Source organism: Sorex araneus, chromosome 3 (genome assembly GCF_027595985.1).
Source record: "Sorex araneus isolate mSorAra2 chromosome 3, mSorAra2.pri, whole genome shotgun sequence".
Lineage (NCBI taxonomy): Eukaryota > Metazoa > Chordata > Mammalia > Eulipotyphla > Soricidae > Sorex > Sorex araneus.
Window position 1 is genome coordinate 86,773,701 of NC_073304.1, and position 17,830 is coordinate 86,791,530.

At 42.2% G+C, this 17,830-nt stretch overlaps 1 protein-coding gene across 1 annotated transcript in view; it reads left to right on the forward strand.

Annotated features, from left to right (window-relative positions):
* Positions 1-17,830, forward strand: part of CHP1 (calcineurin like EF-hand protein 1) — a 44,686-nt gene that overhangs the window by 3,567 nt on the left and 23,289 nt on the right. The window contains exons 2-3 of the mRNA XM_004609584.3: positions 6,401-6,473; positions 17,715-17,795. Coding sequence (XP_004609641.1) covers positions 6,401-6,473; positions 17,715-17,795 — 154 coding nt within the window. The remainder of the gene's footprint in view (positions 1-6,400; positions 6,474-17,714; positions 17,796-17,830) is intronic.

Below are 17,830 nucleotides of genomic sequence, written 5' to 3' on the forward strand. Positions count from 1 at the left end.
TCTAAGGAAATAAAACTTTGTATTGGGGCAGAGTGATAGTACAGTGGGTAGGGCATTTGCCTTGCACACGGGCAACCTGGGTCCCCAGCATCCCATATGGTCCCCCAAGCACTGCCTCGAGTAATTCCTGTAAATTGCAGAGCCAGGAGTAACCCCTGGGCATCGCTGGGTGTAGACCAAAAAACAAACAAAAGACACTTTATATTGGCATAAAACATTCTCTGTTCTGTTTTCTTTCACACCTAAGTATTTCCATAAATTAAAATTAATTTGTGTAAAAGTTGTTTTTAGGGAGAAAGTCCCAAATGTTCTGGAAGTTTCTTTCTTCTCCACCCTTAGTTCACTTAATGGTTGCAAAAAACTGGGCTGGAAATAACAAAAAAATTAAAATTAATAAGCACTAAATCTGTGAGAAACAATCCATGGCAACTGAGTACAGTGAATGCAGATTGATTTGTTTTTTGTGTCTCTCCTTAATTTGTGGTGAATATGTGGGGACTGTGTTGAACAGGTTTTGAAAATCAGTTTTACAGGCTGGTGCTGTTTGTTTGAAAGGGTGTAGTGATGGTAGAACTAATGTGGGTTTCTGTATAATTGCTGCATTGAAAACAAGGCCGACAGAGGCAATTGTTTGATAATAATTTCCTGGCCTAGAATGTAAGTGGAGGTTAAATTTCAGTTTGCTGCTGACTCAAAATGTAGGACCCCACCATTCTTCCCTTCAACCCTCTATGCAAGGCCCTGACTACTGTCTCCTATTAGCATCCAAATACCAGGGGTTGGAGAGATAGTACAGGGGGTAATTGCTTGAATGCAGCAGACCCAGGTTTGATCTTCAGCATCCCGTATAGTCCCCCAAGCACCACTAGGAGTAATTCCTGAATGCAGAGCCAGGAGTTATCCCTCTGCATCACCTAGTGTCACCCCAAAATATAGAAAAATAATAAAATAAAAACTAAAATTGAAATGACAATACATACAATCAACACTTCCAGCTGTTTGGGGGTTAAATAATTTGAAAAGCTCTGTACTCTTCCCTCCTAACATGTTATTGAAAAAAGTTAGAATATACAAACAGTGGTAGAACATACACTTTGCTTGTTGGTGCCCTGGGTGATCTCTGGCATAATAATAAAAGTTATAGATGGCAGAAAAGTTAAAGTAGTATAATGCGTATCTGTAGACCTTTCATCTTAATTCAACAGTTGTGAGTAAGTTTAGATATATTTGCTTTAGATCAACATATTTGTTTTTGGGGAGGGCATATCTAGCAGTGCTAAAGAGTTACTCTAGCATGGTGCTCAGGGGTCATTCCCACGATGGCTTGGAGGACCATGAGGTGTTGGGAATGAAGCCTGGGCCTCCCTCATGCGCAGCACTTGCAGTTGCCCTTGAGCTATCTTCCTAAGCCCCATTTTTATTTTTTGAGAAACCTTTTGAAAGTTGTAGATTTGAGACATCTTCACCCCAAAATACTTTTTCATTTGTCTAACCACAATCCTACCAGGAATGATTCACAGAAGTAGTAATTCAAAAATATTATCCACTGTTCACCCTATAATAAAAATTTGCCAGTTAGGGGGCCGGACTGGTTACCAAGAATAGTACAATGGTCAGGCCACTTTTCTTGAACACCCAGTTCAATTCCTAGCATCACATATGGTTCCTCAGCCCTTCCAGGAATGATGCCTCAGCACAGAGCCAGGAGTAAGCCTTAAACACTGCCGGGTGTGGCCCAGAAACCAACAACAACAACAATAATAATAATTCTTCGACCATCAGTGAGAATAAAGTAGAGCTTTTTTCATTTAAGTCATAAAATACACGCCTTTTCTAAGAATAATTGTTCCTTGTTGAGACTTCCTTCTGGTTACCAAGAGAGGTGGTGGTTTGGAAAATTTATCCTTCTAACATGTGTCTTCTAGTGAGAAGAGTTTACTGGAATCTTTCCCTGCCTTCTTGAGAGTTCAGATAAGTTTCCACTCCTTGAAATTGTTCTGAGCTGTATACTTTGGAATTTACTTTTTATTCTCTGTCATCTGGATTTTGTACCTAAATTAAAGCTTCCGTTCTTTGTACCCACCTATCTACTACCTACAAAGCTCTTTGTAAGTGTCCCTGTAACAGATGTAAAATTTAAGAGATAATGATACGTGACCATATTGAGTTATATTAAGTTGATATAGTCCACTGCTCCTGACATCTGTTTTGTATTTGCTTGACTACTTATTTATATATTTGATTAAAAAATTTCTTTATTATAGTTAAGGTAGTGTTTTATAATGATGTCGACTTTTTTTGGTCTTGGTGTACACAGCAACCTCACCACCACCAAATACATATTTGATTTCTAACATATTGGTAAATTATGAACTCAAGCAGTCATAATCGATTCCCCCATACACATACACCGAAGTGCAGTTGAGTAATACCTCATCTGTACTTGGAGAATTTGTTTTTTATTTGGGGGAGAGGAGCAGTGAAAAGTAGTTCTCCCATTAAGGGTGCTGGGCATCAGACCTAGGGCTCCGGCACGCATTCCAGCCTATCAAGCCATCTCCCTGCGCTAAGGGGATTTTAAAGGGCAAACTAGAAGGTTTCAGGGTCCAGTTCTTCCAGATTCATGATATAGATTAGGAAGCTGTTCAGTGACTCATTTGTTAGTTGAAGGGTTTGGATTAGATGATAACATTCTGTCCAGTTTTGAAATTGTCTGTATTGCTATACTTACTTACATAAAGACCCAGGAAATTTCTAGAGGTATTTACAAGGACTGTTAATAGTATTGCCTCTGACAAGGGAGACTGAGGAACTTGGTTGCTAGGGTCACATTGTGTGTTCTTTTGTCTCTGCATTTTTACCATGTGCATAGATTATTCTTCTCTCAAAAAACAAAAAAAATAAAAATATAATTTGAAGGCTGGAGGGATAGCATAGTGGGTGGAGTCCTTGCCTTGAACGTGATGATCGAGGTTCAATCCTCTGCACTACATACAGTATCCCGAGCCCCACCAGGAGTGATCCCTGAGCACAGAGCTAGAAGTTCTGAGCACCTCTGGGTATAACCCCCCAAAAAGCAAAAAATGTAATTTTTTGTAATAAAATTATGTTTATAAAAAGCAAACAATATGATTTGAAGGCCAGAGATAGTTCAGGGGTTAAGGTACTTACCTTACATGGAACTGACCTCAGTTTTTATCTCCAGCACCACGTCCAAGCGCTACCAGGTGTGATCCCTGAGCACACAACCAGGAATAAGTCCTGAGCACAACAGGGTGTGGCCCCACAAGCAAAGCAAGCAAAAAAGAAAGTGGGAGGGAGAAACATGAACTATTATAACTGTGTATACAAGTGATTCTCTAAAATAGGTGGTATATGAAGGATTGAAAACAGTTGAGATTGTGACTAATTCTTGTTTTAAAAAAATATTTTGGGAAACATAAGTCATTCTTTAACTGATCTATTTTTGTTAAACCAAAAAGAATTCTAGTTGTCAAGTAGACTTTGGGACCCAAGGCCAGAGCCAGGACAAACTATGCAGATTCCAGAAGAAATGCCGGTTGTGACTAGCAGAGGCTAGAGAGGGGTGGAAATTAATCAGTGCCACATAAAACTCTGCCTTCAGGCTCTCATTGTAAGGATAACAATGATAATAGCTAACCCAGAGCACTTACACTTGACCTCGCACTTCCCTTGTGGACTCTTGGTTCACCTCAGTCCCGTTCATTCATGTGCCCTAGTAAGCTGTGGAGCTGTGAATGGAAGCAGATTGGGCCAGCCTGAACCCTCACATAGTGTACCTTTGCCTCAGCTGAGGAAAGGGCCACAGTTCCATTCTTAGGGCCTGGCTCCTGGCTCTTCCCTGGCGGTAGATCCTTCTTTCCCCTTCCCTGCTCTCTGCCTCCTTCCAGTGGTACACAGTGCAGCTTCCCACCCTGGTGCCGAAGATCAGCAGTAGCACCTGGTGTGTCCCCTTGGCCCAGCTCTAGCCACTCCTTCCTGCTGCACCTGCAGCACCCCTGATCATCTTGTTTCATGTTTTGGTTTTGGATTCGGGGCTGCACGCATTAGAGCTCAGGGATCACTCCTGGTGGGGCTCAGGAGACAGTGTGAGGTGCTAGAGATCAGTCCCAAGTCAGCCACCTGCAAGGCAAGTGCCCTACCCGCTGTACAATTGCTCTGGCCCCCCATCATGTCCCATTATTCCTGAGACTACACATTAATTTTTGTTTCATAGCTGAGGGGAGGAAGACAGCTGTTAGAATTCCTTTGGCCGGGCTGGAGCGATAGCACAGCGGGTAGGGCGTTTGCCTTGCACGCGGCCGACCCGGGTTCGAATCCCAGCATCCCATATGGTCCCCTGAGCACCGCCAGGGGTGATTCCTGAGTGAAGAGCCAGGAGTGACCCCTGTGCATCGCCGGGTGTGACCCCCCAAAAAAAAAAAGAAAAAGAATTCCTTTGGCCACCTGGGAAGGCCCAGAGGTACAGCTTGGGACAAAGTCCACACTGGCCACACCCTTTTCAACTATGGTCTTTTCTCCTTTGATAATTCTCATTTTCCCCCTCTCCTATCTCCAGCTGTCTAGGAGGTTAAACTATTTCTCTGGGTGAAATTTTTTTTTTGTATTTTCAAAGTTTTAGTTTGTCCCTGCAGTTATTACCTCATTTTACCAGGCTATACATAACAATACAGAATGAGCGAAATCTTGTAGGTGCCATCCAACAATGACATGACAATTTTATAGGTGGTCTCGTTTCCTTGCTCCTTTTTTGGGGAAACCTGTGGACTTTATGTAGTCACAGACAGCCGTGGTGCTTCTATCCAACAGCCAGAACTGAGATAAAGTGAGGCCAAGATGCTTGGTACAGAAGTAAAAGTAAAACAGACTTTTAAAAAACAAAAGCAGAGGGCTGGAGCAATAGCACAGCGGGTAGGGCGTTTGCCTTGCACATGGCCGATCCAGGTTCGATTCCCAGCATCCCATAGGGTCCCCTGAGCACCGCCAGGAGTAATTCCTGAGTGCAGAGCCAGAAGTAACCCTTGTGCATCGCCAGGTGTGACCCAAAAAAGCAAAAAAAAAAAAAAAAAAAAAAAAAGCATAATGTTGAGGGCCCAGAGATAGTAAGTACAGTGAGTAAGGTTCTGGCCTTGCACAAAGCCGATCCAAGTTTGATCCCCAGCATCACACATAATCCCGAGCATAGAGCCAGATATAAGTCCTGATCACAGCAAGAAGTGACCCAACACTGTAGAATAAACAATTATTTTAAAAAACATACTACTGGGGATCTAGAAAGATAGAGCACACAAGGCCCTAAATTCAGTCCGTGGCAGCTTATACCCTGTCCCCAGAACCTCCAGTCTAGCCCTGGTGGTCCACACAGTTGTGCCATACACCAGGTGTCGAACTGGTGGCCCCTAAGCACTGCCAGCCCAAGCCAGGCCAAGCTTAGCTGGAAGGGAACTCTGTTACTCAAACTGTGAATGTCTGGTATGCCCCAGTCTTCAGCTCAGCATAAATTACCTAACCAGCATTGCCTGCCTGAAACATCAAATGGAGAGACAGACAGACAGACCATGTCCCTGGCAGTTGGTGTGTTTTTCATCAAAGTGTGCATTTTCGTAGCCTCTGAGGCAGAGCTCTGGAAAGTGAGAGTTTTGCAATTTCCTTTTAAACTAAATTTGACTTTGTTTTGTTAGAACTTAAAAACCTGGGGCTGGAGCAATAGTACAGCTGGTAGGGTGTTTGCCTTGCACGCAGTCGACCCCAGTTCAATTCCCAGCATCCCATATGGTCCCCTGAGCACTGCCAGGGGTTATTCCTGAGCGCAGAGCCAGGAGTAACCCCTATGCATCACCAGGTGTGACCCATAAAGCAAAAAAAAAAAAAAAAAACTGATGTTTTAACATGTTCTAATCTACCTAGACTCCTGAAAGTCACTTTTGACTAACTGTATGTGATTGAATTTATTTCTGAGCTCCTTTCATGTTTTAGTTTTTTAAGTACGTCACTTTGATACTCAAGAGATTAGTTAGAATTGAGACATCTCCGCATTTTACTCTCTTTGAAGCATTTGCTAGTGGGCTGAGACCATACAGGCAGTTGGCTTATTTTTGGGGTGGATTATTTTTTGGTTTGTTTGTTTTGGCTTGTTTGGTTTTTGTGCCACACCAGCATTCTCAAGGCTTACTCCTGGCTCTCCACTCAGGGATCACTCCTGGTGGGGCTCAGGGAGACCATATGGGATTAAACCTGGGTCACCTGCTTGCTATGCAAGGCTAACTCCCCACCTGCTGTACTATCGATCCAGTCCCCCAGCTGCCTTCTGAAAGTCCACACGTGGGTTCATTGACCGGAGGACAGCTTCTCCCACTGAGACTAACTTTGTTTTCTTCAGTTTCCCACAGTCAGATCACCCGCCTCTACAGCCGCTTCACCAGTCTGGACAAAGGAGAGAACGGGACACTCAGGTAGGTGTTTCCTTTATTTCGTGGCGACGTCTGAATAAGGGTACATGTGGTATGCTTCCAGCCTGCAGCAAGCAGGGACCACTCACTGGCTTTTGAGCGGTATTGCTCCAAAAGGAAATGAAATCATGGTATTTCAGCTGCCATTAGGCCCGTGCTGCTTTATTCTGGTTCTCCTTTAGGTTAGGGGCCTTTGTTCTAGTTCTTGGAATGTACTTTTGAGAGTGTTAGCTCTCTCTGCTTGAGTTGTCCCATATATTTTTCCTAAATATTTCAGCCTTTGTGTTTTGTTGTACATGTCTTTGGGGGCTACACCCAGCAGTGTTCAGGGCTGCTCCTGACTGCTAAGGTGTAGTTCCCATGCTCCAGTGACCATGTGGTACCAGGGGTCAAGTCAGGCCTTCTGCATGCAAAGCCCATTAGCTTTAATGAAATTATCATAATCCAGGATTGGTAGAGATGTGATTTCTGATTTCTGCACCCAGCCTGTAGTTCTAGGGTATATCACTTTATATAGATTAATATTATAAAAGATATGCAGTGTTTGTTTTAGCCAATGGTTCCTGAAGACCTCTTTGCCTTTGGATGGGCTAAACATCTGAAGGTAGTTTTGATCCTTGTTCCTAGAGGATGCTGCTCATTGCTAGTGGGTAGAGCCCAGGAACGCTGCTAAACACTCCGCAGTATAAGGACTCCCTCCCATCCCCTTAGGCGACATACTTTCTCACACCCAATTTATTCAGACCTGAATGTTAATCACAACAAAGAAGGACAAGCTTTGGTCTAAGAATATGAATTTGAAATTATGTAATGCTATATTGTTTCATATTTATAAATGTCTTATCATAGTGAAGTGTCTTCTTACCACTGCTTCCCAACCTCAATCTCAGTAGCCAACTTTTATTACTGTGGTTCCTCAGCTTGGATTAGCTGCCATAGAATGAAGCTGTTTGCCTTTACAATGTTTAGCAGGAAACAGCTGAGGACTTCTGCGGAAGACTTCTGGCACATGTGTAATATAACATAAGAGGGAAGGAGGAAGTTGCTGACCCTGTGTATAGAATCTTCAAGCAGAAGAGTTAGAGACTATTGGTAAATCCATAAGGCAATCTTTGTTTGGGTCAAAATTCTGCTATTACTGATGAGAGGAATTAACTAAAGTCATCCTGCAGAATAGTCTGTGACTATGGACTTCCTCCCAGGGGCAGAGACTACACCAAGTATTTCTTCCTTTGATTGAAGCAGAATACACAGAATATAAAACCTGCCTTTCTGGGGAGGAGGGGTCACACTCTGTGGTATTCATGTACTAGGCCTGGCTTGGCATTGAGGGAGGTAGGGGCTTGCTCTGGGGACCATGTGACACGAAAAAAAAACCAAGTCAGTGATCAAACCAGGATTGGATACATGGAAGACAAATGCATTAACCCTTGTACTCTCTCTCAGGTCCAGAAGTTAAAAATTTTGGTGAAGGGCCAGAGACATAGTTCAAAGGACTGGCTTGCGCTTCTTGCTTATAGGAAGCTTAGGTTCCATCCCAGTCATTACATGGTCCCCCAAGCTACTTTCAGGAACAAATCCCCATCCATCACAGAGCTAGGAGTAGACCATGTGCACTGCAGACTGATGCCTCTCCAAATTAAAAATAAAAATTAAAATTTGTTGAAGTCCAGTTCACATTTTTATTTTGTAGCCATACTTAAGAGCCTATTGCTAAATCCAAGATTATGAAGAATAAGTCTTGTTCTAAAAATGTGATGGTTTCAGCTTGTATATATGGATCTTTGGTTTATATTGAGGGTTTTGTTTTTTGTTTTTACATATATGTTATGAGGTAAGAGTCCAGTTTTCATCTTCTGCATGTGGATATCTAGTTGTATCAGAATAATTTGTTGAAGAAACTATGAACTGACGCTAGAAAAAGAACCAGATCAGAAATATTTGTTGTTCCCCCCACCACACACACACCCTTTGGCTTTCATACTTGAATCATGTATTTGACTTTGTTTTTTGTTTTTTTGGTTGCTTTTGTTTTGTTTTTTGGCTGTTGGGTCACACCCAGTGATGCTCAGGCATTACTTCTTTTTTTTTTTTTTTTTTTGCTTTTCGGGTCACACCATGCAATGCACAGGGGTTACTCCTGGCTCATGCACTCAGGAAGCACTCCTGGTGGTGCTCAGAGGACCATATGGGATGCTGGGAATGGAACCCAGGTTGGCCGAGTGCAAGGCAAACGCCCTACCTGCTGTGCTATCTCTCCAGCCCCTCAGGCATTACTTCTGACTTTTCACTCAGAAATTACTCCCAGAGGTGCTCAGGGGACCATATGGGATGCCAGGGATTGAACCCAGGTCGGCATCATGCAAGGCAAATGCCTTACCCACCATACTATTGCTCCAGCCCCCTTTTTTGCTGTTGTTGTTGTTCTTGTTTTGGGGCCACACCCAACTGTGCTCAGGGCTTACTCCTGGTTTGGCAGTCAGGGATTGCTCCTACAGGCTCGGGACGATTTGGGATACCAGGAATTGAACCTGGGTCAGTGGAGTGCGATGCAAGAGCTTTACCCACTGTACTATCACTTTTGCCCATTAAGCTTATTTCTTTAATTTTTTTCATTATTATTCTTTGGGCCACACCTGCAGTGCTCAGGGCTTACTCCTAGCTCTGTGCTCAGAGATCACCACTGGTAGGCTCAGGTTGTGGTGCCAGGGATAGAACCTGGATTAACTGCATCAGCCTTAGGCTTGTTTCTTGATCTCCATTTAGAATAAGATGGGAAAGAAGCTCTCAAACTGTCTGGGCTACTAGGAGAAATTTTCTGATTGTACTACATAGTAAGCAGCTAGGAAATTATATGCAGTCTTCCTGCTGGACCCTAGCTCTCAGGGTTAGCACGTTGTCTCCTGACAATGGCCATTTCAGCCTCTGGCTGGATGGTTAAACTAATGCTCTCCTCTCTCTTCTCTCTGCTGCCAGCTTTAGAGATTACCCAGTTAACTTTAAATCTTTCTGGAGCACAGAGTGCTTTCTCTTTCCAAACCCAACTCAGTTTCAGGCTGTACTTTTTTCTTTTCTTTTTTTTTTTTTTTTTGCTTTATTTGCTTTTGGGAGGGCCACACCTAGTGGTGCTCAGAGGTAGTAACTGGCTCTACACTCAGGAATCACTCCTGGCAGTGCAAGGGGGAACATATGGGACACTGGGCATCAAACCCAAGTCAGCCACATGCACAGCAAGCACCCTACTTGCTGTATTATTCCTCAGGCCCCTCCAAGCTGGACTTTCTTCAACCCATCTGAGCTCACCTAATCACAAGTTACCTGTAATATTTTGTTACCTGAATTAAACTCCATTTCTTAAGAAGTCAAAAATATTTCTCTTAGTATTTTGTGAGTCCTTCTTAAGAGAAATATTTTGCCTTCTGTAATTTTGTCATTGTGTCCTGGAACCAGGTTTTCCAGAGTGAGGAGGTAGATTCTGAGTTTTTGTGTAGTCCCAGTGGGATCATAAAGCATAAATCATGGAAAGTTTTTGTTTAGAAATGGGTTTTTGTAAGGCCAGGGATATAGTTCAGTGGAAAAGCACTTGGCTTGCATATATGAGGTCCTTGGTTTGATCCCCAATATCACAAAAAGGAAGAGAGAGTAGGGGAGAAAGGAAAGAAATGGATTTTACACAGTTTTAATTTACTTGGAGATAACACACATGTGGCACCAAGGACCCAACAGCAGTGCCAGGACTGTGTGAGTCCTGTGCACTTGATGAGGGAGAATGGAGGTCAGGGGTCAAATTCATGCCTCACTCTGGTGATGCAGGTGTTCTCACCCTGAGTTACAGCCCCACCCGCTCGTCCTTTATTGACCTTAATAGATTTCTATTGATTGGTTGTTACCACACTTTTCACCATGACTCAACATTTTTTTTTTTTCTGGTTGTTTTATGTTCTCCTTTGCCTTCCAAAAATAGTATTGAATTTAGTATTTAGTCCTTACAACATGCTTTTCAGGTGTACAGGTGTGTATTCGTGTGTGTAAAATTGTTTTGATGATTTGACCACACCTGGCTCATTGCTTGGGAGACTATATGGTGACTGGGATCAAATATTAGCTCTCCACATGTAAAGCCCAGAATATTTTTTTGTTTTGGAGCCACACCCATTGTAAGAATTCAGGTCTTACTCCTGGCTCTGTGCTCAGGGATCTCTCCTGGCAGGGCTTGAGGTAGTGCCCTACCCACTATGCTATTGCTCTGGCCTCACAAGCATGTTGTTATCTTCTATCTTCCCTATGACTAACTCAGTGCTCACAGGAACTTGATGATGGCATAGTGGTAAAGCCTGTGGAATAGGGGAAGTGGGGTCATTGACTCGTTTGATTTCTTTCCCTAACAAGTCTCAAATTTTACCCTGGAGATAAATGGTTTTATATTCTTTGGGAAGCTGGAAGTTAGCTCATTCTTTAAAAGGCTTTAAATTAGCTTTCCTGCATGCTGCTTCCTCTCCCAGGCAGCTGAGCACGGTGCCTTGCTGAGACTGTGGGGAAGAATGACCTTAGCTCTTTGTCAGACTGCAGCAGAGTCGAGATCATTCTTCCTGCAGTCTAACACACATGACTCTAACACACCGGTCTTTATATTTGCATCTTTTTTCTGACTTCCAAAATGTCTCACAATCCCTCGTCTAAGACATACCATCTGGGTTGTTTATGTCTTAGATTCCTCTGTGCACATTTTGGTGATATTTCAAGGCGGGATTAGAGAGTGATCGAAGGAAAATGTGTATGTGCCCATCCATCAATCTCGTCCAAAAGTCACATTTCAGCTTGGAAATAAATTATCTTAAAAGGCCCTAGAGGGGGCTGGAGCGATAGCACAGTGGGTAGGGTGTTTGCTTTGCACGTGGTCGACCCAGGTTCGATTCCCAGCATCCCATATGGTCCCCTGAGCACCGCCAGGAGTAATTCCTGAGTGCAGAGCCAGGAGTAACCCCTGTGCATTGCCAGGTGTGACCCAAAAAGCCAAAAAAAAAAAAAAAAAAGGAAAAAAGAAAACAACAAAATTACCAACATTCAAGGTATTGAGCAAATGCCTTAGATAGTGGAAATTATTTCATTGTTTATAAGCATAATTAATTATAAATAAAAGCATTCCATATTATAATTTTTAAAGATGTAAAACGTATGTGTTTGTGCAGCAATTGAACCCAGGGCCTCATACAGATAAGGCAAATGCTCTATCATTGAGCTACACTCCTGGACACTACTCCTTTCATTGAATATATGTCCTATGAGTATGTGCTGGCAGATTTTAATGTCCTCAGTATGTCTGAGTCAGCTGAGCAATTGGTATATAAGCAGTCATGTGAACCTGTGTCTCAGAAAAAGGGAAGGACCTTGTGTGGGGTTGAAGGGATGGCTTCTGAAGTTACTAAAGGCTTCAGATGAGTTTCAGAACAGACCCACTGGCAAACCACTGGGGACTTACTGGCTCCAAAGATTGGCAGCAGATTATAAGTGGTTCTATGCTCATACTTGTGTACCATCAGTGATAATGTCTTTCTCCAAAAAAATTGTTGATTGTTGAGTGGGGCTAGAGAGTGAGCAATGGGATTAAGACACTTGCCATGTATGCTACCAACCTTGGTTCAATCTGGGGGAGCACCGAGCCCTGCAGATGTGGCCCCCATCTGCAGAGAAAAAAATTATTGATGATTTTCCTAGATTCTCCTGTGAGGGATGGAATATAATAGTGGAACAGCATGAAGTTAAGTGCTTGCCTTCCATGTGACCTAACCTGTTTTGATCCCTGGCACCACTAGACACTATCCCTGAGCATCACAGGGTGTGGTTCTAAAACCAAAGAATTTGATGGTGACGTTTTACATGCGTATCCACAAATCCTACATTTTGAATGAATATTGTGGTGTGCAGACCACTTGGAATATTTCTTTTTGTTAGATTTCATCAGTGAACAATTTTCAGAAGGAAATTTCAAAAACCTGCCCAGACCATTTGCATTCTTCTATAAAACCGCTAATGGTAATGAGTTATATGTTTAACTCAATTCACAAAAACTGCTTTTTTATATTTTGGTGGTGTTTTGGGTGAAGCGGGGAGAGGGGATGGCCAAGGCCAAGGCTGAGGACCGCTTCCCCAGGAGTACACCTGCTCAAGGTCTGTTCTGGGTCCACTCCCGGGGAAGCAATCCTTGGCCTCGGCTTCAAAGCATTGAGCTACTCTCTGGCCCTATCCTTTAAAATTTGATACTTTAAGGGAAAAGCAAGTGAATCATAGGTCAACAATTCAGAAAATATGAAGTAGTTTATATTCCTTTTTAAGTGACTACCCTTTCAACTTGGGTGAGAGAGGTGCTGTTGCAAGAACAAGGGGCAGGGTGGGAGCCTGAGGAGTCGTGAGGCAGTGCTAAGTAGCAGAAGCACAGATTGGAGACAACTCATGCGTTTCTTTTAACTTTCTGAGTCTGATAAGTGGAGGAAGTCCCTGAAGATCAACACACGTCTCTGGCCTTTTCTCTAGCTTTTCCTCTCATGTGTGAGGGGAAAATCTTGTCTCTACTGTTCTTGGCTGTTATTCTCTTATTATGTTATTTCTTACTGCATAAATGAGTGTAGTGATTCTATGTCTGTCCCTCTCTTCCTGATTCATTTCACGCAGCAAAAAAATTCCTAATGTAAACCTCACTCTGAAGTTTCTATAGCTTTCAGAAAAGAACAGCTGGTGTGCTGGTGTGTCAGATCAAACACATACACACACATATTGTTTTTTGCAGTGATAGGATCAAACCCAGAGCCTCACACATGCAAGGTTCACACCACAGCTGAACCATCTCCTTAGGCCTATTTATGTATAGTTTTTAAGTGAATGAATAAACTGTGGGGTTGAAAATATCCCAAACAGCTTGCATGAATATTAAATAAAAGAATATATATGCAGTTATTAGCACAACTCCTAATGCAAAGCAGATATGAATTATAATAATTTGTTTCCTCTTTCCCACCCTGATCAATACACTGAACAGACTAATGATAACCTTAAATGGTACTAGGATATTGAAAATAAAGTGACTTTTGAAGAAGTATTTTATATGAAAAAAAAATTGATACTTTTAACACTATTCCGTGTGTCTTATAGAGGCAGCCAATAGACCTGGGCTTCGTTAACATTTTCCACTCACAGTCTTTTCTTGAATTACACAATGCACACAGATACTTGCTGCTGGGAACACCTTAGCCTCATCCTGCATTTGATTTTGAATAAATATTTATTGTTGGATTCAGAAATCTTTTGCTATTGCCAGGTTTTTCACAAATCCCCCATTCAGTTACATGCCACCCCTAGTTTAAGGAACTAGGATATAGCTCCTGAATTTTCTGGGAATTGAGTTTAAAAGTATCAAAGGACAGGTATAGGTCCTTATTGATAGTAGATCTACGACTTGATCCTTTATTGAAATTTCCTGATGCTGAAGCAGTTCAGACAAGGTCGTGCGTTCACCTGATATTTAAACTTTGCCTTTTCTCAACCAAAACTACTTTGCTTGTTAGACATTAAACTGAGGTATGTGTCCATGTAGTTAAAATCAGCCACAGAAAGGAGGGGTGATTGTGTTTGTGTCCTAATGTCTGTCAAACAAGGGTTACATTTTGGTGATAATATGGACTTTGTATTACGTGACAAATTATGCAGTAAGACTTTGTGGTTATTTTATTAAATTTTTGTTTTTGGGGGGTCACACCTAGTGATGCTTAGGGGTTACTCCTGGCTCTGCACTCAGGAATTACTCCTAGCAGTGCTTGGGGTGTTGGGATCAAACCCGGGTTGGCCACGTACAGGGCAGGCGCCCTACCTGCTGTATTATCACTCCAGCCCTATTTTATTAATGTTTAAATTGAGGCTTCATCATTGATCCATTTGTAGTTTCAGGGCTACACGCTGATCTCTCTGCCTTTGTTTCAGGATCCTTCCATTTTTACCCAAGGACTTTATTTAGAAAACGTACTAAGTATTTAAAAATAAAACATGTACTTTGTACATGAAATTAAATAGAACCTCAAGTATTTGTTCCTCAGTGACTTGTTTTCTCTTTCACCAACCCAGTTAGCTTATGAATGGCTTCTTTGGTTCATTCATTGATAGAAATCATTACCCTCAGTGATGAAGGAAATCTAGAAACCAAAGTTACATAACTTTTAAAGCTTTGTGCTGAGTCTCCTAAGTGAGTTTCTCCCTGTGTCTAAATGTGGAGCTGAGCTTTTTTTAATAAAATAAGAATTATGTGACTGTTAAGCCACAGGAAGAGCTGCTTATTGAATGCTCTTGGATAAAAGAAAAACATTCAGTTAGCATTCAGCATAAAGGCCGTGGAGGAGTAAATGTTATCTTGTCTCTTGGCAGACTTCTTCAAGGCAGGAATCAGATTTCAGTTAAAACTTTGTTTTGTTTAGAGGCCCTATCTGGCAATGCTCCACTAGTGTCCAGGCTCCGTCCTCAGGGGTTGTTATCAGGATACTTGGGAACATGCAGTGCTAAGGATCGAACCCAGGGCTCCTACCTTCAAGGCATGTTCTCCAACCCTTTGGGCCATCTCCTCCAAGCCCCTAAGTTATAATTTTTAAAAAAATATTTCAACATTTTACATGCTTATCTGGAAATAATATCAAAGTTACAAAGTTACAGAAAAGTTACAATAGTTGGAAAAACTTGAATATACTTGATACCAGATTCACTAGTGATTGACTATTTTGCCAAATACTTCAGTGTGTTTTCTTCTAACAAGGACATTATCGTCAGAAAAACTTTAGCATTTTGCTGCAGTAATATTACACAATATTTTGCATTCTATGTGATCATAACCAGTTTTTACCTGTTGGCTGAGAAAGGTGCTTCATTACTTCTCTAACTCCTTCTTAATCCTTCCCCCTGCTCTTTGCAAGGGATAGAACCTAGGACTTCAAGCTTGTGACACTTGTGCCCTACCACTGAGCCACATCCTGGCCCTCTGATATGGAACACTTCTCTGCCTTTATTCTTTCTAATAAAAATTTTGAGAGGTGCAGCCTAAATATGCTGAAGTTACAGTTTTGACACAGAACACCGACCAAAAAGGTTTTTGTTTGTTTGTTTATTGGATTGTTTTGGTTTTGTATTTGTTTAGTTTGGGGACCACGCCTGGCTATGATCAGGGCTTACTCCTGGCTTTGCTCTCAAGAGTTACTCCTGGCGGTGCCCAGGGGACCATCTGGGATGCTGGGGATTGAATCAGGTCAGCCAATTCCAAGGCAAGTGTGCTATCTCTTTGGCTCCCAAAAAGATTTTTAAGAAATACTTATTGACGGTCAGAGAACTCAAGTAGTAGAACACATGTCTATAATTTCTTTTTTTTTTTCTTTTTGGGTCACACCCAGCAATGCACAGGGGTGACTCCTGGCTCTGCACTCAGGAATTACCCCTGGCGGTGTTCAGAGGACTATATGGGATGCTGGGAATTGAACCAGGGTCGGCTGCGTGCAAGGCAAATGCCTTATCCACTGCGCTATCACTCCAGCCCCGACATGTCTATAATTTCTGAGACCCCGCGTTTGACCTCTGGCCCCTTATGGGTACCCTGAACACTGCCAGTTATAACCCTTTGGACTGGTGAGCACCACACTATTAGGCCTCCCCAAATAGTATCAATTGAAGATTATTTTTGGCGAGCATCTTTCTCGCAGAACATTTAATGTAGGCAAGTCATGTGCCTCATTTAAGAAAAATGTGCTTTGAAGAACCGACTGGGATCTAACTGATTAAATCACAGTTCTGTTACTTTCTTTGTAGCACAGGACAAGTTGCTTTATTGCAGTAATTTAACTTCCTCAGCTTTGCAAAGGTGTTGATAAAATGTTGGCATAAAGAAATGAGATTATGAGTATAAACAAATTGGCGCATGGTATGCTTATATGAATGGTAACTAAAATATTTACTTCAGGGCTGGAGTGATAGCACAGCGGGTAGGGCATTTTCCTTGCATGTGGCCAACCCGAGTTCGGTTTCCAGCATCCCATATGGTCCCATGACACTACTAGGAGTGATTTCTGAGTGCAGAGCCAGGAGTAACCCCTGTGCATCACTGGGTGTGACCCAAAAAGCAAAACAAACAAAACAAAACAAAAAATATTTACTTGACTAGTTTTTTTTCTTCTTTTAACTTTATATATATAAATATATATAACTTTCATTATATAATTATATATTATTTATATATAATCATATATAATTAATTATATATATAATATTATATAATGTTCAGTGGCTAATCCTGGTTCTGCACTCAGGAATCACTCCTGGCGGTGCTCAGGGGACCATATGGGATGCCAGGGATCAAATCCCGGTTGGCCTCGAGCAAAGCAAATGCCCTACCCTCTGTGCTATCACTCCGGCCCCTTAAAGTATATTCTTTACCACTGAACTTACCCATAGCTTCCTCAAGTTCTAGAACATGACTGCTCTGGTCATGTTCAAGGGTTAAATACTCCTAGCTCTATGGGACTAGAGCAGCAGGTAGGGTGTTTGCCTTGCATGTGGCTGACCCGGATTTGTACAGCAGGTACCCTATATGGTCCCCAGAGCCCACCAGGAGTGATTCCTGAGCACAGAGCCAGGAGTAGTCCTGAGTACTGCCATGTCTACCTGAAATCCCTTCCCCCACAAAAAAAAAAAAGAAAAGAAAAAGCAAGTAAGGAAATTGAATCCTTGTCATGCTTCATTTTTACCTTCAACCTGAATTTGACCTAAAAATTCCTTGCACTTTTAAGTTCTGCAGATGATCTTGCCTTCCATATGGGAGTTCCCTCTGGATTTTTGCTCCCATATTGAAGCCCTGTGTTGTTTTATACTTTGCATTTGCTGCTCACTCTCCAAACTTAATAACTAAGTGCAAAATGGTAATGTTCAAGGAATCATTTACAGGGACAGCTTAGTATTTGCTTGTCAGTTGGTTTATTGACGTAACCTGTGTGTGCTGGATTCACTGGAATGTGGCATGGTCAAATCTGGCTTCTTCCACTCCTGAGTTGGTACAAGAAACTCTTGGCAGCTGTAAAGTGCTATTCTTTGCAGTTGTTTGGTACAGTTTGTCAGCCAAAGTGAATTCCAGGAAGTAAGGCTCTTACTTGGTTGTGTCCTTGCATGACCAAAGGAGTTCATGCGAAAGGCCAGTGAGTCTCTAACTCAAGGTGATTCTTTTGGCAGCCGGGAAGACTTCCAGAGAATTCCAGAACTTGCTATCAACCCATTGGGGGACCGGATCATCAATGCCTTCTTTCCAGAGGGGTAAGTTCTTAGAGTTGTTGTGCTTACTTCCTGAG